The sequence below is a fragment of the Myxocyprinus asiaticus genome, chromosome 1 (genome assembly GCF_019703515.2).
Source record: "Myxocyprinus asiaticus isolate MX2 ecotype Aquarium Trade chromosome 1, UBuf_Myxa_2, whole genome shotgun sequence".
Taxonomy (NCBI): domain Eukaryota; kingdom Metazoa; phylum Chordata; class Actinopteri; order Cypriniformes; family Catostomidae; genus Myxocyprinus; species Myxocyprinus asiaticus.
The window spans coordinates 22305011-22324404 of NC_059344.1; the positions used below are offsets into that span (position 1 = coordinate 22305011).

The window sequence follows — 19394 nt, forward strand, 5'->3', positions numbered from 1 at the left end:
TGTCGATCACCGCTGAGGCTGGAAAGAACTGAGCGAATCAGAAATGACTGCTTTGGTCTGTTAAACCTCGATAGCTTCCTGTTTGGTTAAAGAACGGATAGTACAAGAGGACAAAACTACAGAGGTGTTGAAAAGTCCTCTGGAATTGCATATTATTTGTATAAGATGTATTAATTTATTTTCATTTTTTGCATTGATAATGTGCATAGTTTAAATAGAATTAAAGTAAGTCACTGGAGATCAGCGAATAATTTTGATTTGCTGAAGCTCAACTCATTGGATGCAGCCAAAACTGCTGCATTAGCCAAAACAACCACAGGAATTATAATAATATACAGTGGGGTCCAAAAGCCTTCTATTTTGCATTTTACTGATTTACTAATTGTTTTTATATTATTGTTTATTTATATAAATTATTCTAAAAAAATATTTTAATAACTTATATTTTTATTAAATTAAGTTATTTTTATAATTATTATTATTATTATCATAAAAATAGAATTGATTTGAATTGATTAGAACATTTTGGTTTTTGGTGTGACCCCCCTTTTGCTTTACTGACAGCATGTCTTAGACCTATGCAAAAATAATAATTATAATAATAATAATAATAATTAATTATTATTATTATTATTATTATTATTATTATTATATGCAAAACAGAATGATCTATGTTATCAGAGATTTGAAAATGTTCCAAAGAGCAACTTGTGTGCTTCACTGGAACATTTTGAACAAATTAGTTAACATGGCCAATGTCGGGGGCCGGGGTAGCTCAGCGAGTAAAGACGCTGACTACCTGGAATCGCGAGTTCGAATCCATGGTGTGCTGAGTGACTCCAGCCAGGTCTCCTAAGCAACCTGGTTGCTAGGGAGGGTAGAGTCACATGGGGTAACCTCCTCGTGGTTGCTATATTGTGGTTCGCTCTCGGTGGGGCGTGTGGTGAATTGTGCGTGGATGCCGCGGTGGATGGCGTGAAGCCTCCACACGCGCTAGGTCTCCGCGGTAACGTGCTCAACAAGCCACTGATAAGATGCGCGGATTCACGGTCTCAGTCGCGGAGGCAACTGAGATTCGTCCTCCGCCACCCGGATTGAGGGCGAGTCACTACGCCACCACGAGGATTTAGAGCACATTGGGAATTGGGCATTTCAAATTGGGGAGAAAAAATAAATCAATCAATAAATAAATAAAACATGGCCAATGTCACAAATTTGATTTGAAGCCTAAAAATTGTTTCTTCTCCATTTAATGCCAAAAACCTTAAGCTTTCGATTTATTCCCGGATTTGAATTAACAAAAATTTTCAGGTTTTTAATGTGGTCTCAGACTTTTGGGCTCCATATTTTACACTCAACTTTGTTTGGTGGTTTAATAAGCAGTCATCTGCTATGAAACCTGCAGATTTTGCAGCTCCATCAGCCATTCATTCGCAACTGCTGTCTGTCTTTGGAGTGCCTAACATACAGTAAACATGATGTTCTCCAAGTATCTGCAATGAACATTTTATTGGTGTGTTTGTGTACAGGCACCAAAATATGTTGTACTTCCTAAAAACCTCATTCTCTTTACATGAAGTGTGTGACAAAACAAACTCTTCTTGTACTGAATTTGCATCCACTGGCAGCTTGGCATCTGATAACTTGCTTCTAAACCTTAGCACAAACTTGGGTCCCCCCTGCACATTAGTGTGTGGTTATATAAATGATGGTGATGAGTCAGACTCCACAACAGAACAGGACCGCAGTCCATTATATGCTCCACCTGGGATTAAAGAGCTGTTAAAGAGGACAAGGCTCATTGCCACCCCTCATGTGTTCCGAACACTCACAGAGGGGGCTCCGCTTCCACGCTCCCAAGCTTACAGCCACATTCCTTTGAGCTGAATCCAAAGGGCAGCTGCACTTTCAGAATGATGAAGGTTTTTACTGGATAGGGCTAAGATTCAGGGGCTGCATGTGACCAATAGATAACCATGATATTTGCAGGTAAAAACAGTCATTATTCTTTGCAATGGATCTTCTTAGCATTTATATTATCTTATAAAAGTGGGTAGAACAGATTAATTTAACTGCCATCAATACAAAAAGGTTGTTGTAGATGCTTCAGCAGATTGGTTTGAACAAAATAGGCACATACTGTATGTGAGGTCTCAAGCAAACTTTGTGATACTAAAATCATGCTTATATAATACTTGTTGATCATTGAAAATAATTTAATTCCTCCAAAGGCTGCAAATGACTTTGCTTATGTATATTTTATTTTTTAATTTTGAATAACTGACATTTCAGACACAATATTGCCAGCTATTTTGTTTATTTTTGCTGCACCAATAAAAATAGTTCCAAAAGAAACCAACATAGAACCAACCTGCAGTTCTATTAAAGGTGCACTCAGTAACTTTTTATTTATGTTTTCTTGGAATTAGACAGTCACCTAGGGGGCTGAATGATGCACTAAGTCTTTCTAGCAAGTCAGTCCACTGTTGGCCATCTTTGAAATGCTCCTGGGAGTCTATTTCCAGTCATGCCTGTGCAGCTCCTATCTACTTGGATGGGGGACACCGAAATTTCAAAAATGGTTTGTCAAGATTACGGTCAAAGAACATATTTCAAATCAGCAATAAAATTTGAAATATTGTAATCATAAATTGTGTTACTTTACCTAATTTTACGCTAAAACACGCAATCGTCCCGGCTTGTATAGCTAATGCGCATGCGTGTTAGCGAGTTGATTTACAGGCGATGTCTGTATCTAAAAGGTGATTGGCTCTTTTACCTGTAAGGCGGGACTTCCTTTCTACATCCGTTGACCGTTGGGTGCTAGAGCTTCTTGGTTGGGCATTCCAATTTCTCCCATTCGTTTGAATAGAAGTGACTCGTCTCTGCTAAATAGTCTCTGATAAAGCATCATTCAAACACAATAGCTGTATTTGGCTGGTCATGTCAAGTCAAGTCATTTTTATTTGTACAGCACCTTTCACAACACATCATTTCAAAGCAGCTTTACAGAAGATCATGCATTAACAGAAAATTAAACTGTAATATCTATAATGTCTTAAGAGTCATCATTGTGTAGTTTGATAAAATACGATTGTGAATTGTGTTTAAAAATAAGTAATTCAATAATAATTGTATTTTAACCCCAGTGAGCAAGCCGAAGGTGACTGTGGCAAGGAATATAAAACTCCATAAGATGTTGGTTAATGGAGAAAAATATCCTTGGGAGAAACCAGACTCACTGTGGGGGCCAGTTCCCCTCTGGCTAACATCATGAATATAATGCCAATATTACTTATGTATAGTGCAAGTCATGGTTTAAAATGATTAAACTAAGTAACTGTTAAGGGTCGGTGTTTAAAACAAGATTTTGTATAAACTGTAAGATTAATGACTAATGTCTTTGAAGTTCATCCTGGATTAACTGCAGAAGTTCACATAGATGCAATTGTCCTTGTTAGTTGGCTGATGAAGCATTTTGTTGGCAATTAATTGATAGTCTATGTATTCCATTTCAAAAATGTAGTCCATCATTAGACCGAGGTGATGCAGGCAGAGATTAGTTAGGTGCATCGCAGTTACATTTTTTATTTAATTAATTAATTAATTATATTTATTTATTTATCACACATTATACGTTTGCACATATACAGTGAAATTATTTTTTTTCACTGGGGTCAGAGTGCAGGGTCAGCCATGATACGGCGCCCCTGGAGCAGATAGGGTCAACCTGGCTGGTAATTTCGGTGAGGTCTATTCTAAGTCCAAGGTTCAGGCAATGGCAAATGAAGTATCCCATGTCTTATGGTTGGAGCTGGAATCAGTTCATCCTCTGAAGTCCATCGTAATAGACTGAAGTGATGTTTGGCTGGCACTGGCTGCTATTAGTCATCATCACACAGCGACATGTAGCAGTGGAGTCCGACAACAAGCAGGAACGGAGCTGGATCCAGCCAGTTCTGGTGACCTCAGGATAGGAGTCCCGAGGTTGAGACAGGGAAACAAATAAAATAATATTAGCATAGATGTCATTCAAGTTATTGCAGAATTATAAATCATGATCACTGTTTCTGGTTCAGGCAGACCTAACTAAAGAAGCCTAATTGTGAGTTGAAGGATAAATTAGGTGTATGCCTGTCTAAATAGATGAGTCTTTAGTCTAGACTTAAACTCAGTGAGTGTGTCTGCATCTCGAACAGTGTTAGGGAGACTATTCCATAGTTTAGGAGCCAAATAGGAAAAGGATCTATCTCCTTTTGTGGATTTTGATATTCTAGGAACTATTAACAGGCCAGAATTTTGCGATCGTAATGAACGTGATGGAATATAGCGTGGTAGAAGGTCACTTAAGTACTGCAGAGCTAGACCATTCAAATCTTTGTATGTAGTTAACAGAATTGTAAAATTAATACGAAATTTAACAGGTAGCCAATGTAACGATGATAAAATGGGGCTAATATGATCATATTTCTTGGTTCTCATCAGCACTCTGTCTGCTGCATTTTGAACCAACTGAAATTTATTTATTGATCTTGCTGGACATCCTCCCAGTAATGCATTACAATAAACTAATCTTGGGGTCATGAACGCATTAATTAGTTTTTCGGCATCAGCAACTGAGAGCATGTGTCGTAATTTAGCAATATTTCTGAGGTGGAAGAATGCTGTTCTACAAACATTGGTAATTTGATTTTAAAAGGACAGATTGGTATCAAATATAACACCTAAGTTCTTCGCTGCTAAAGATGGTGTAACAGTACATCCATCGAGAGTCAAATTATATTTTAGCGGCTTATTTTTAGAGGTTTTTGGTCCAATAATTAGTACCTCTGTTTTGTCGGGAAATTGAGTAGAAGGAAATTTCTGGCCATCCAATCATTTATTTCATTGATACACTCTGCTAATTTGGAGAATTGTGAAATCACATCAGGTTTTGAAGAAATATAAAGTTGGGTATCGTTGGCATAACAGTGGAAACTTATTCCACGATCCCTGATAATATCTCCCAGGGGAAGCATATACAAGGAGAAAAGCAGAGGCCCTAAAACTAATCCCTCTGGCACTCCATACTTTACTTTTGTTTGGTTTGACAATTCCTCATTTACATAGACAAAGTGGTAGCGGTCTGCTAAATAGGACCTAAACCATGCTAATGCAACTCCACAAATGCCAGCATAATTCTCCAGCCTATTCAACAGAATGTTGTGATCTATCGTGTCGAAGGCAGCACTAAGATCTAAAAGCACTAGAAGTGAAATGCAGCCACGATCAGATGATAAGAGCAAGTCGTTTGTAACTCTGATAAGTGCAGTCTGACTGAAATTGTTCATATATACTATTTCTCTGTAGAAATGAACATATTTTCTAGGAATTTCGACATAAACAGGAGATTTGAAATCGGTCTATAATTAGCCAGTTCTCCATGATCAAGTTGAGGCTTCTTAATAAGTGTTTTGATAACTGCCATTTTAAAGTTTCTTGGGACATGTCCTAAGGATAACGAGGAGCTAATAATATTAAGAAGAGGTTCTGAGATTATAGGGAATACCTCTTTTATGAGCTTAGTTGGTATTGGATCTAACAAACATGTTGTGGCTTTTGACGTTTCGATAAGTTTTGTTAGCTCCTCATGAACTATGACAGTGAAGGATTGAAGTTGCACATGAGGAAAATTATGAGACACTGTTTTCTGAGGTAATGTGACAGATGATTGCATAATTCCAATTTTATTTCTGATTATTTCAATTTGATCAGTAAAGAAATTCATGAAGTCTTTACTCTTGTGCTGCAGTGGAATATCTGGTTCTGTTGAGGCTTTATTTCTAACCAATTTAGCCACAGTACTGAATAAACACTTTGGATTGTTGTGGATATTTTCTATGAGTTTGCTAAAATATGCTGACCTGGCAGCTTTTAGTGCCTGTCTGTAGCTACAGACACTATCCTTCCATGCACCGCAAAATACCTCTAATTTTGTATTCTTCCACTTGCGCTCCATTTTCCGAGCTGCTCTCTTGAGAGCCTAAAGAAAAAGGCCTTTTCTTCCTCTCTTGGCCTTTTTCTTTAATTTTCTTTAATCGAAGGGGGGCGACACTATCAAGAGTGCTAGAGATGAATGTATTTATATTTTCTGTTATTTCATCAAGTTCTTCTAGGCTAATCATGTGATTCTAACATGGAAGCCTCTGTGAGGGGACCCTCTCCATTTAGAATAAAATAGCTTTTGTAAGCTTACTGATATGACAAGAGTCTTCATCTTATGTGAGTATGGTCCTGGTTTTATACATATGTTTCAAAATTACAATTAATTTCTCTACTTTTTAATGAGAAAATAAAAATAATACTGAATGCATCTTTAAGTGAACACATAGAAACAAGGAAATGTTGCTGTATATGAAATATTAACAATCTTGGATCTACACTTGTTCAATCAAATTAGAGGAGTAGAACTGCCTGTTGTATAGTTATAAATAAATTCACCATTAAGTCTTTCTGTGAAAGAGAAGATTAGGTCTTTCTCTATGATTCACCACAGAACTGTCAAAACGTGCAAAAGACAAACAGGTTCAGGTGTCTCTTTAAATGAAAAAGAGGTGGGTCAGTTTTCCACCAACAGTACATACAGTATTGTTTTTAATCTTGAAGTGAATCATTGTAATAAAGGCCACTTAAAAAATATCTATGAAAATACCAAATAATATTCACACTGTAAAAAGGCACCATTTGGGTTTCCTCAGCTGCCTCACCAGCAGTACCCTCTGATGATCCCCCATGGACCATTTTCAAACTTAGTTCCTGCAAGACCTCTAATGACTGTCAACAGTTCCTTTAGAAATCTCATCATGAGTGAAAGCTTAGAGGCACTATATGGTGTATATGAATAGATACAGAATTTGAGGCTCCTTTAAAGGGTGTCTAGAGGATCTTCAGAGGGTTCCTCTGGTGAGGCAGCTGAGGAACCCAAAATGGTGCCTTAAATATCTTTACATTTTTAAAGTGCAGTATAATACAAAAAGAACACATTCTCACTGTTGATAAAGGGGTACTTCGGTCCTGCTGATGAGGCTGTGGGGGTATATAAATCCGAAAAGGTTGAAAAACAACGGTATATGTAGTTTACATAAAGGCTTACTATTCATTCAGGATATATAATGCAGTCAAAAACCAAATGTACCTGTTTAACAGACTTTTTCTTAATAGCACTTTCAGTTACCAACTCCATTTAACAAAAATAACCAAAGAAACTTTGACAACCAAAAATATGAGAACTGTTGACCAATTGCTTTTTGGCTAATTTTACAGCTCTTATTTGACACAAATCATGCCCTATAAGGTAGAAATGTGGAATGGTTAAAAGTGACACTAGTTCTATCATTCAAGCAGAGGGGAACATGAGGTGTACTGCCGAAGCAGTGAGTGAGTCACTTTGTCCAAACTATGGCGCTACTCAGAGGCATACAGCAGTAGTACCACATGCAGTACACAGGGAGGAGATTTCAACACCTTTCAGACTACTGTGGGGTGACACAGGGAGTAAATGCTACAAACAGAACTTTGTAGTACTCTAGGGCCTCCTTGGAAAATGCCTGTTTCTTCTATCGCACAGTTTTCCATATTGACAGCAAAGATGACGAGAGATGAGCTAATGTGCCAATGAGTATGTAATGTTTGGTTCTGGCTCAGAGAGCGTTACCTTGCCGGCATCCTCTCAAACCCAGATCCCTCGTGCTCAACACCTAACTTTCATCCTTCCTGAAAAACAAAAGAGCAGTTCAAGAATATTACATCTTCATCTCCTCTGGTAATAAACACATACACACCTGCAGCAGTTGTGCAATAAAAGTCCAGTCCTGTCTTTATGAGCTTCTACCTCCTCATGAACATCCTCATCTGGACCAGGCCCACGTGAGGTCAGTAACAGGAGACACGACCATGACATCATCAGAATGAGCTCAGTCCAAAGATGCAGACAAGGTTTGCTGCAACCTGAGGACCACAGTCCTGGTGGATGCTTGTGTTTGTGTGTTCGAAGATCACCTAGTAACCACTTGGTGATGATGAGAACAGTAGCACATTTCCACTAATATTTCAATGACAACCTGTTGACCATCCTCAGTTGGATTGATACAATTAAAACCAGATAAAAGCCTGATCATCTTTACTTGGCTATCCAAGTTATCCAGATCTGGTCTGCCCTGTCTTCACCTCTTTGCTCTCTCTCTTGCTTTCTTTCTCCCCCGCTCATACTCTTCCCCACCTCTCTTAGTCATCCCAGGATGTGTCAGAATTTCTATAGTTTTTCAGGGTCATGCCCAGTGGAGCGAAGAATGGCAATCACTGGAGAGAAAGAACAAGTGGTGCCAAGCCACAGCTTTTTCCTTTACACACCCCCCTTCAACTAACCTGCCCCCACCCCAAAGACACACCTCAGGTAGGGGGTAAACCACTCCCCTCATCATGTCCTCATCAGTGCAAGGGGGGAATAAATGGAGGTGCGAAGAGAGGGATTCAGAGGGCGATTGAACAAGAGACATGGATGCCATGGTGAGACGTGGTGCATTGATGATCTACATGGGCTTTCTGGTGTGGACGACATGTTCGGCAGCACCAACGCAATGTCACTTCAACTCTCAAGGTGAGACAAGATGTTCACACACTGTTCGTTGCTTTAGTCATACCTGTGTGCTTGTGGACCAATCACTCTCAAGGCTTCCATAAATTTTTATCATAGAAGGATAGGAAGCTAAATGTAGTGATCTGCATTAAAAAGACTCTGAATGTCTCTCTTTACAGCACTGTGCGAATATGAAGGGAAGCAGTACACTATGGGAGAGAGCTGGATGGAGCAGGGCTGTGTGCAGTGCACCTGCCTGCACCCCGTGGGAGTGGGATGCTGCGAGACGTAAGAACTATATCGCATCTTGCTCCCACTTTTTACTTGGATAATAAGTAAAAAACCAACCTTATAATTGAGAACCTAGAGTATGATGATATTGGTCCATTGAGAGTGGAAGTTAATTTGTTTCTCAAAATGTATTCAACATAAATCGCTCAATTACAGTGTCCATCGGCCTGTGGACTTCCCTCCTTGGTGTGAAGTTCGAGTTGAATCTCTGACCTGTCAGGTCACACTGGTGATGACGTCTGATCCTCGTCTGCCCTGCATTCCTGGAGAAGAGAACAGCATTGACCCAATACATGGAGCAATGAACAGGCTGGCAGGTTAGCTTGGATGGGAGACCAAACACAAATTATATGGCTAACATACACCTTTTTCACTATTATGTGTGAGATGTGATATTACACATTATATAGCAACTGTATTAACAAAACATAACCATTACCATTTAAGCTGCACTTAAAGCAAGGAAGTGGTCTGGCAGGTACAGCATGTAGGAACGAAAACAGGTGCTCTTGAGCCCTGTATCTGAATAATGTATTGAAGTGAAGGACAAATCAGAAGTTCTTTTTATTGATGGTTGTGTATGTATGTGTGCATTTTCTACCATACTACTACTAAGTAATTACATGACTATAACAAGTTATTAGCACCGCATGTCCTGTCATTGTCCTTTACAGCTCATTCCCTCTGATTTTCACTTCCATAGTAGACTGATACCCCTTGATGCCTAAATAGTCTAGATGTCTCTGAAAACAAACTCGTCAGGAGGCATAAGCTTCTCTGCAACCTAAAATAATTTGAGAAGAAAACTTGCTAATGTTTCTGAAATTGGTTATTTTAAGCAGCATTGCCAAAACTTTTCCATCATGTATGCACTATTGTAAATAACCAGCTGAAAAAAGCATAGTAATATATGTAACTGTTCATCTCATTTGTTCCTTATATTAAAATGTTTCCTCAAATAAAGATGTATGTAAAATAATCTTATTCCCTTTTCTTTTATCAATGAAAGTATTGGTGCAAACATTTAAATGATTCACCAGCTGGTAATAGCTCTTAATACAAGTCTTTATTCAGTTACAGGTTCGTACATAACAGAGATTTTTACACACAAAATAGCCTGTTAAAGAGGAATTCATATTAAATAGAAACCATTTATAATTATGGTTTGGAGCGCAAGACTGAAAGATACATAAATATAGAAATGTTTACATTATATGAGGTAATGCAGCCTCTTAGTCAAGGTTGAAATGTTAAAAAGTAGCCTAAATAAAGAATTATGATCTCATCGCCCTGAAAAATAATCAAGAATAATCTCCAATTATAAGATATCTTTTAATTTGGAACAAATGACTAACAACACTCATTTCACACACAAAACAAATGCTTTAGTTTTATGATAAATGCACATCTCAAATGTTTATGCTGTTTGTCCCTGTGAACTGGGAAACATATGAAGCTAGCGTGGGATTGGTGGGAAGCACTTTGATTGGCAGGTCCCAACTGAAGGTGTCCACATCCACATGCTCCGCCCCTGTCCAGACGGTGACCTCTGACTGATTCTGCAGTACCACAGGTGCCTCCACGGGCTCCCTTGCTGTGACAAATTCAAAATGAAGACGCCATCTTAACGTCACTGTGGAAGGGAGATTAAAAACATAATACAGAATAAGAATGTTTCCTTGTCAATGTTTTCCGTGGACTCATTATAATAGAGATGTGAAATCCAGGATGCTGGTTAAACTGCAGGTGACTGATTAGAAACTCATCCAATACCAACCAATACCGATAAATGACGAGATTATTGACGAATGCTATCGATGGCTATGCCATGATGAATATTGATCGATAACTGATATGGTCACAATATATAGTGGTCACAACATCACCATTTAAAACACCAGATTCTATGCAATGTCACATTGTACTTTGAATAAAAACATCTAGTCAGCAAGTAAATCAACTATAAATAGACTATAAATAGATGTTATCCACTGAAATGTGCAAATGCAAATAAACCACATTAGCAAAAACTAATGCAAGGTAATCAACAACCAATTCAATCAGAGAGCTTCCCAATTGTATTACTATACTTATAACTAGCACATTTTTCAAGAGTGAGGGTTCTCTGACCTATATCTGTGGTGAAACCTGGCGTGACGTTGAGGGGTACAGGGAGAGAGAAATGGCTGGAGGCTGTGTGCAAGCAGGATTCGAGGTGCCGGCCATGACCAGTAACACTGACAGCCTGACCGGGTCGTCTCTGGTACTGTTCCTGCACCTCCTCTTCACTCTGCAGACTTACTGAATACTGAGCAAACATAAACATATGAGTGTTCAAGGAGCACCATTCTAAAAAACACTTCATGTAACAAACACAAGCGATCAAACAAGTTCAAGATTGGATTCTAGTTCAGTTGAACCAGTTTCAAGTCCTATAAAACCTGATGCATATGCCCACACACATACTACACCTGTAAACATGGAATATTCCCCTCTGAGAAGGTGAAGCTGCCGATAACATCTTCTCCAAGCCTGTAGACGGTTTTAAAGATGCAGAATTTAGCCACCTTTCCCCGCATATTTGTGATGTTGAACATATCTGTGAAGAAAACCCAGATATCTGCTCATTAACACATTCACAGCGGACCCAGAATCCCAAACTTAGCAGAGGACTACAGATAAGCTCAAAGAATTAACTTTTTTTTAATCGAACATGTATATTACTTCCACACACACTTACATGGGCATCGGCGTGACGTGGTGATCATTAGCATGTCCAGAGCTCTTTCTAATGGTCTAGTGTCTCTCCTGCTGCCTTCTTCCTCCTCCAGGAAGGGGTTTGAGGGAGCCACCTCCTCATCCTGGGGGAATGGGGGCTCTGGCATGCCTACAAGAGATGCCTGCATAAGCCTCTCTCGAATAATACCAGAGAAACAGTCTTTTGTGTACAACATCTAATCGCAAAAAGGTATGGCGAGCCTCAGACTTTTCTAAAAAAGTGCTGGTGTACAGAACAAATCTGGGACATTATAATATTACTGTGATTTCTGATGCATGCAGTTCAAAAGAAAAAAGCATGCTTAAAAATGCACTAAATTATATTTTACATTTAAATAATATAAGTAACTAATTTAAATAAACTTAACTGTTGAGAGTTAATTTTTTTGCTGGCTCTTATTCACCTGCCTAACCAACTGATACAACAGTGGTCTTTTACTTCATACTGACACATCAGCATGGATGCAGCATGAAAACAAAACCTTGCAGTTACCGATAGCATTGTAGAAATACCCTATTTGCAGGCATACACCGATCAGCCACAACATTAAAACCACCTGCCTAATATTGTGTTGGTCCCCCTCGTGCCGCCAACCTGAGATGATATTCTTAACACAATTGTACCGTGTGGTTATCCTAGTTAATGTAGCCTTTGTGAGTTTAAACCAGTCTGTCTATTCTCTGTTGACCTCTCTCATTAACAAGGCGTTTCCGTCCACAGAACTGCCACTCACTGGATGTTTTTTGTTTTTGGCACCATTCTGAGTAAATTCTAGAGACTGTTGTGCATGAAAATCCCAGGAGATCAGCAGTTACAGAAATACTCAAACCAGCCCATCTGGCACCAACAATCACCCATGCAATTATCTAATCAGCCAATCGTGTGGCAGCAGTGCAGTGCATAAAATCACGCAGATATGGGTCAGGAGCTTCAGTTAATGTTCACATTGATCTCAGTAATTTGGACCGTGGCTTGATTGTTGGTGCCAGACTGTTGTGGCTGATCGGTGTATTTGTCACTCAAGGTTAATTTATTCCACCAATGACCTATATAATTGGGGGATTTGTGAAGATAAAGTGAATTGTAATCTGGTGGTCATGTGATCTCAACATGGTGGTGCTGACAGTGAATGAAGCACCCTTTGTAAAATAAAACACCCTTGTCCAGGCCACTGATATGACTGCAGTGCTCATTTTATGTGAGTATACATCATTTATACTTCAAAATACTATTTCTTTAGGTTTACTATATTTTTAAGTGGAAACAATTACTTGGTGCACCATTGAAGCCTGCTGGAAATTAAAGGAATTTTCCGGGTACAATACAAGTTAAGCTCAATCGACAGCATTTGAGGCATAATATTGATTACAACAAAAATTAATTTCGACTCATCCCTCCTTTTCTTTAAAAAAAGCAAAAATCGAAGTAAATGGGGACCGATTTTTGGAGAATTTGAAAAGGCAGAAATGTGAAGCTTATAATATTATAAAAGTACCTACTTTAATTCTTCTGTTAAAACTCATGTTTTATTTGAGCTGTAAATTTGTTTAAATAGTAATTTTTACAGTCATTTTAGGGTTTGTTGACATTACATCATCATGGCAAAGAAGTTGTAAAATTGGCTATAACTTAACACAGAAAAGGTTAGTAAGTGATTTTTTCACACAAAAATCATGTTCAAACGCATATTGTTTATGTCTTATGGCTTTTGAAAAAGTGAGTATTTTAACGTTAAAAAATGGGCCCAAATAAACTTCCATTGTAAGTCCCTCACTGAAAACTTGATTTAGTTTTTTAAACGGAGGGACGAGTCGAAATAAATTTTTGTGGTAATCAATATTATGCCACAAATGCTGTCGATTGAGCTGAACTTGTATTGAACCTGGAATATTCCTTGAACCTCAAACTGCTTTACATGAAAACCTGAAAGAGAAAGCCTATAAAACACTTCAGGGCAAGAAAACCATGTGTGCAACCTACCATGGAGCACTAGAACTCTGAAAGGGACACGCAGTAACTTGATGGGTGAGTTGACCCGCTGGCAGCCAATTGTGAGCTTGTACACGTATTTCACTGCCTGACCCCGAAAACTTGGCGGACCATCAGTGGGAACAACCTCACTATAGGAATCTGAAAGAGTGGAAAGGATTGTCTGGTGGTAATCTAGGCTGAAACAAACATGTACTGTACATGTGTGGCACATCATAACTGGCTGTCTCCTGTAGTTCAGAATGACATTAACCAGGATTAATGCACAATTGCATGACTGTACAGCTGAACTTTGGCCAGTTGACTGCTGTTTCTTTGCCATGAACCATTTTTCAGTGGAGAATCAACATTATCTGGGTCATGTGGGATTGGAACTGTTTAAGGGGCTCACTTCACTTCCTATTCCTGATGTTGTGAGTTTTAAATCCATACAAAAACATTCTCAATGTATGAAAAACAAATTGGAACATGACATCTTGACCAGAACTGATTGAATCTGTGTCTGGAGAGGTTATAGTCACTCTCTTACAGGTCTTGCTCTCTCCAGGGTCCAAGCGGAGGTCACAGAACAAGATCTTAGGTGGCGTGTCCAGCACACACTGCCCTCGTTCACCTGGATCAACAATGGAGAAATCATGAAATAAATGCATACTCAGAAGGTTTCTACAGGCACTTTGGGTAAAAGCATCAGGCATATGACTACATACTAACAGGAAAAACTATTTTATCTGAGCAACATGCAATACTTTACGAACCCCATGATCTAAATCCCTGCTCCAAAAACTCTGAAAAATTAAGAGTTTTTCTGTGAATAAATGTGAGGCTGGGTAATTTAACAAAGCTCAAACTACCCCTGTTTGTTGTTAAGTCTAATCCTCATCACAATCACAATTTCACAGCAATTAGCTTTTACAGTGAAGTCATGTGACAAGAATGTTTATAAATGTTTAGCACATTTATCATAGATCAGTTTTTAGATCAATTTATGCCTTAAAGGATTATTAACAGCGTATGGATATTGGCACAATTCAACAATTTATTTAAAACAAATAGATTATAAATCTTGGTATAAATTCTTACTTTCTTACTCTCCTGTATTTCACTAGTTAAAGTCACCCCTTTAGCAAATAAAATACAGCACAACTGGATTTATATCAGCAGACTGATTTTGGCATTTCTAAAACTGTGTGTTATTCCTACATTAAAAGATATAGTTCACCCAAAAATGAAAAAAAATTTAATCATTTACCCTCATGCCATCTCAAATGTGTGTGACTTCCTTTCTTCTACTGAACACAGATAAAGATGTTTAGAAGAATATTTCAGCTCTGTAGGTCCTCACAATGCAGTGAATGGTGACCAGAACTTTGAAGCTCCAAAAAGCACATAAAGGCAGCATTAAAGTAATCCATACGACTCCAGTGGTTTAATCCATGTTTTCTGAAGCTACTGTTTATAATGGATGTGGATGAGAAACAAATTAATATTTAAGTCAGTTTTTACTATAAATTCTCCTTCCTGCCCAATAGGTGGTGATATGCACGAAGAATGCGAGTTGCCAAAAACAAAAGAAGAAGAATGTAAAAGTGAGAGTGGAGATTTATAGTAAAAAAGGACTTAAATATTGTTCTGTTTCTCACCCACACATATCATATCATATATAATTTCGAAAGACATGGATTAAACCATTGGAGTTGTATGGATTACTTTTATGCTGCCTTTGTGATTTTTGAAGCTTCAATGTTCTGGCCACCATTTAATTGCATTGTATGGACCAACAGAGCTGAAATATTCTTCTAAAAAACTTAATTTGTGTTCTGCAGAAGAAAGTCAGTCACACACATCTGGGATGGCATGAGGGTGAGTAAATGATGAGAATTTTCATTGTTGGGTGAACTATTCCTTTAACAAATCTGTTAGAGTTGGCAATGTGATTTTGGGTAATTTTTTGCCCCACCAGGCTTTCACATACTTTTGGCTTACAAAGATAATTAATGTTGCATTACATCAATATTAAAATATCACAATGTAATGGTGTTCCATTCTAGATATTTATCAAGGACACTGCATAAGGCAATCACAGCTTCCACAACAATGGAACAATTTGCAGTTTCCACAACCTGAAATTTGCTGCAAGTTCAGCTTCACCTATTTTCCAAAACTGCCACAGTCAGTGTAAACAAAGCAGATCCAGCTCATGTTCCAAATATGCATATCTGGACAAATGCTATGGGAATGTACAAATGGCCTATAAGGTAAGACCTAGGATCCCTTTGGCAAGTTCTGACCGTAATACTGTCTATTTTATTCCAACATATAGGACAATGTTGAAAAGTTCTAAACTTGTTACCAAAAACATAACGGTATGGTCGAAGAATAGTATTGAGACTCTGAAAGGTTGCTTCTTATGCACTGATTGGGACATCTTCTACAGCTCCGACATTGATGAATCCACTGAAGTAGTAACAGATTATATAACATTTTGTACAGATAATGTAATCTCTACAAAACAGATAATTATCTACCTAAACAATAAAACTTACATCACGAAAGAAATAAAGCATTGTATTAATAGGAAGAAAATTGCTTTTAAAAATAATGATAGTGTGGCATTGAGGCTTGTTCAAAAAGAATTAAATCACTTGCTTAAGGCTGCTAGGAATAAACAAAAAAATATTTTAGAAGATCATTTTTATAATTCAAATTCTAAAAGAATGTGGAAATCAATTAAACATATCACAAAAATGGAATCAGTAAAGAAAGTATTTTTTACAACTGATGATGTACAAAAGGCAAATGATCTGAACAGTTTCTACCTAAGGTTTGATGTTTCCAACTTGGATTCTGAATGTAATTTGGAGCTGAATTCATTAGCTATTTCTGACTCAGATGAGAGTAGATTAATGATCGACTTGGATTACGTTAAACTGATGTTCAAACATCTGTGCCCAAAAAAGTCATCTCGTCCAGATGGCATCTCATCCTTTCTCTTAAAGACATGTGCAGAGGAATTGTCCCCTGTATGGTGCCATATATTTCAACAGTCCTTAGATACTAAAACAGTACCATCTCTTTGGAAGAAATCTCTTATTATTCCTGTGCCAAAGATAGCCCGTCCTTCAGAAAATAATGACTTTCGCCCTATAGCTCTAATTTACGTAGTGATGAAATGTATGGTGTCAATGCTAAAGACAGATGTTAGAAACAAACTGGATCCATTCCAGTTTGCTTATCAGCAAGGTAGAGGAACCGGTGATGCCATCAATAGCTTAATGCACCAAATTTTAAAACATCTTGATGAGTCAGATACTTACGCCAGGCTGCTTTTTATTGATTTTAGTTCTGCGTTTAATACTATTCAGCCACACATCATAAATAGAAAGATGAATCAAATGGGTGTTAACCCTGCGATTATATACTGGTATCATTCTTTTCTAACAAACAGAACTCAGTGCGTCAAAGTAAACAACAGTCTGTCGGAATTAAAACACTGCAGTACGGGTGTACCGCAGGGCTGTGTTAGCTCTCCAGCCCTCTTTACACTTTACACGAATGAGTGCTCAAACAGGCACTCCCAAAATTATATTCTTAAATATTCAGATGATACGGCAATATTAAGTTTATTAAACAAACATGATAGCACTTCTATTATCATTCTGAAATTGAGTTGTTTGTTGGTTGGTGTGATACCAATTATTTAAATTTAAATACAAACAAAATGCAGGAGATAATATTTGATCCTAGAGGCATTGGTGACCATAGCCCTGTATTCATACATAGCCAGGAAATTTGTCAAGTGCAGTCCTTCAAGTATCTCGGAGACTATATAGATAGTTCGCTCACTTGGGACAAACATGTTGACTTGGTATGTAGTCGACTTTATCAAAGACTGTATTTTTTGCGTCGACGATGATACTATGGGGTGAACAACAAAATCCTTCTGCTTTTTTACAAATCTATATTAGAGAATGTTATCAGTTATGGTTTAACCTTACTGTGAAATCAAAATCTAGACTGACCCACCTGATGCATATTGCAATGAATTTGACAGGACAGCAGGACTATTATAGCATCCAGTCTCTGTATGAACAGTGTACGTTAAGGGAAGCTAGAAGGATTTTAAGTGATCCATCTCACATTCTTTTTGTTAATTTTGAATTAACTTTGGGTAGGCGTTTTAGAACCCTTTGGTGTAAACTGAATAGATTTAAAAATTAATTTGTGCCTTTTTCTATTAAATTGTTAAATGAGGCCAAATGATTTCGATTGCATGCTTCTATCGTGGTTGAATTTTTATGTATTTATTAATAGATACATTTTTATGATTGATGGATATGTATGCTGTGTTGAATTGTTGTGTATTTGATGTACCCACTGTATTGTTATTTTACTATCTTTTTCAGGTGATGCTGAAATGTAGAAATGTTGCTTATTGAGTCCACCCCAAGTTTCCCCCAGCAGGGACAATAAAGTACATTCCATTCCATATGTCACTATTCTAATCTACTTCAAAAAAATCCCATTGCGACAAGTTACATGCAAACAAATGACGAATTATAACAAGCAGAGATTTCAAAGTTTTGGTAAAGATCAAAGCTTTAGATATTGAGATTCCAAAAAATTATTCTCAGCTGTATAAGTTTTACCTCTGCTTGGTATCAGCACAGTGTCACTCTCGGCTTGCACGTCCTGCTTGGTGCCCTGAGTGGGCAGAGCCACACGACTCTCACTGGCGTGGAACTGACAATGGATCTGAGCACTGGCCCAAGCCAACATCTCACTGTGGAAGATGAACAAAGTTTGGACATACAGCATAAAGAAACACATAGCAGCTGCAGCTGTTGTATAATTGAGGCAGAGACCGAAAGCAACCATATGAATAACTTAATGCTGCTGATGATGACAATACTCTTAACCTGCTGGCTGATGTAGACAAATGTGACATGGGGTTTGTGAACGTGATGAGACACTCTAAAACCTCCCCGGCCAAAAATACAGGCCCTCGTGCCATAGAGGCCACGACCTCAATCATCTGAGAAATACAGAAATAAAGAGATAAATATTGGTTACATACACATTATTTAATAAATAGTCATTTTCGTTAATACATCACTTTAGCTATGTGATACGTGCAACAATGGATCTGTCAAGTGGAGTGTAAATTATGCAACCGTTAAACATTGTCCTGAATAGCTTAGTCTTGCAGGATTTATATTTGAGTTCATTGTGGCACACCACTGTTAATGAATCTCCCCTGAGAGGAGAGCATGAGTCAAACTAGACTGTGGCTACAGCACAGCTGATATCTGAAAGATGTGTGTTGGCGTCGTGCAGGTTAGCAGCACAGTTAACTCCCGTTTATTTAACCCCCTCGGACTTGAAACATACCTTGAAGTTGTTCTAAACGTTGGACAACGATTTTGTACAGTCAACACCTTTCACGTCTTATCCCTGAACAGAGAAGTTAAAAGACATCAGAGTGTCCGGCGACGCTCCAACAACTCAAAAACAAAACAACTGGAGGCTGATTTCTCTAGGTCATTATGAGCTTTCCCTGAGTTTTCTCAAGCGTTGTTCCGGCAACATTCGTGGATGTAAAATAAACACTACCATGACATTCAAATATAATAGAGAGAAATCTTAGTTTTACGCATAACGTTTTATTAACTGGTACAACATGACGCGGGGAAACGAAAGATATCGCCCCGATTTCTGAACTCC

At 38.0% G+C, this 19394-nt stretch overlaps 2 protein-coding genes across 2 annotated transcripts; one reads left to right on the forward strand and one right to left on the reverse strand.

Moving 5' to 3' along the window:
- The first annotated feature begins 8551 nt into the window (after positions 1-8551).
- On the forward strand, positions 8552-9788 carry LOC127448870 (prostate-associated microseminoprotein-like). Its single transcript, XM_051711802.1, has 3 exons — positions 8552-8635; positions 8794-8902; positions 9062-9788. Exons 1-3 carry the CDS (start codon positions 8563-8565, stop codon positions 9225-9227), a joined length of 348 nt encoding a protein of 115 aa, XP_051567762.1. The 5' UTR covers positions 8552-8562; the 3' UTR covers positions 9228-9788.
- Positions 9789-9958: 170 nt separating this feature from the next.
- On the reverse strand, positions 9959-19394 carry LOC127448741 (RAB6A-GEF complex partner protein 2-like). The gene is made up of 9 exons (XM_051711593.1): positions 19062-19394; positions 18590-18705; positions 18320-18453; positions 14203-14286; positions 13665-13814; positions 11646-11792; positions 11377-11504; positions 11036-11213; positions 9959-10538 (listed from the first exon to the last, which is right to left on the reverse strand). The coding sequence occupies exons 2-9, from the start codon at positions 18703-18705 to the stop codon at positions 10315-10317; spliced, it is 1161 nt and encodes a 386-aa protein (XP_051567553.1). The 5' UTR covers positions 19062-19394; the 3' UTR covers positions 9959-10314.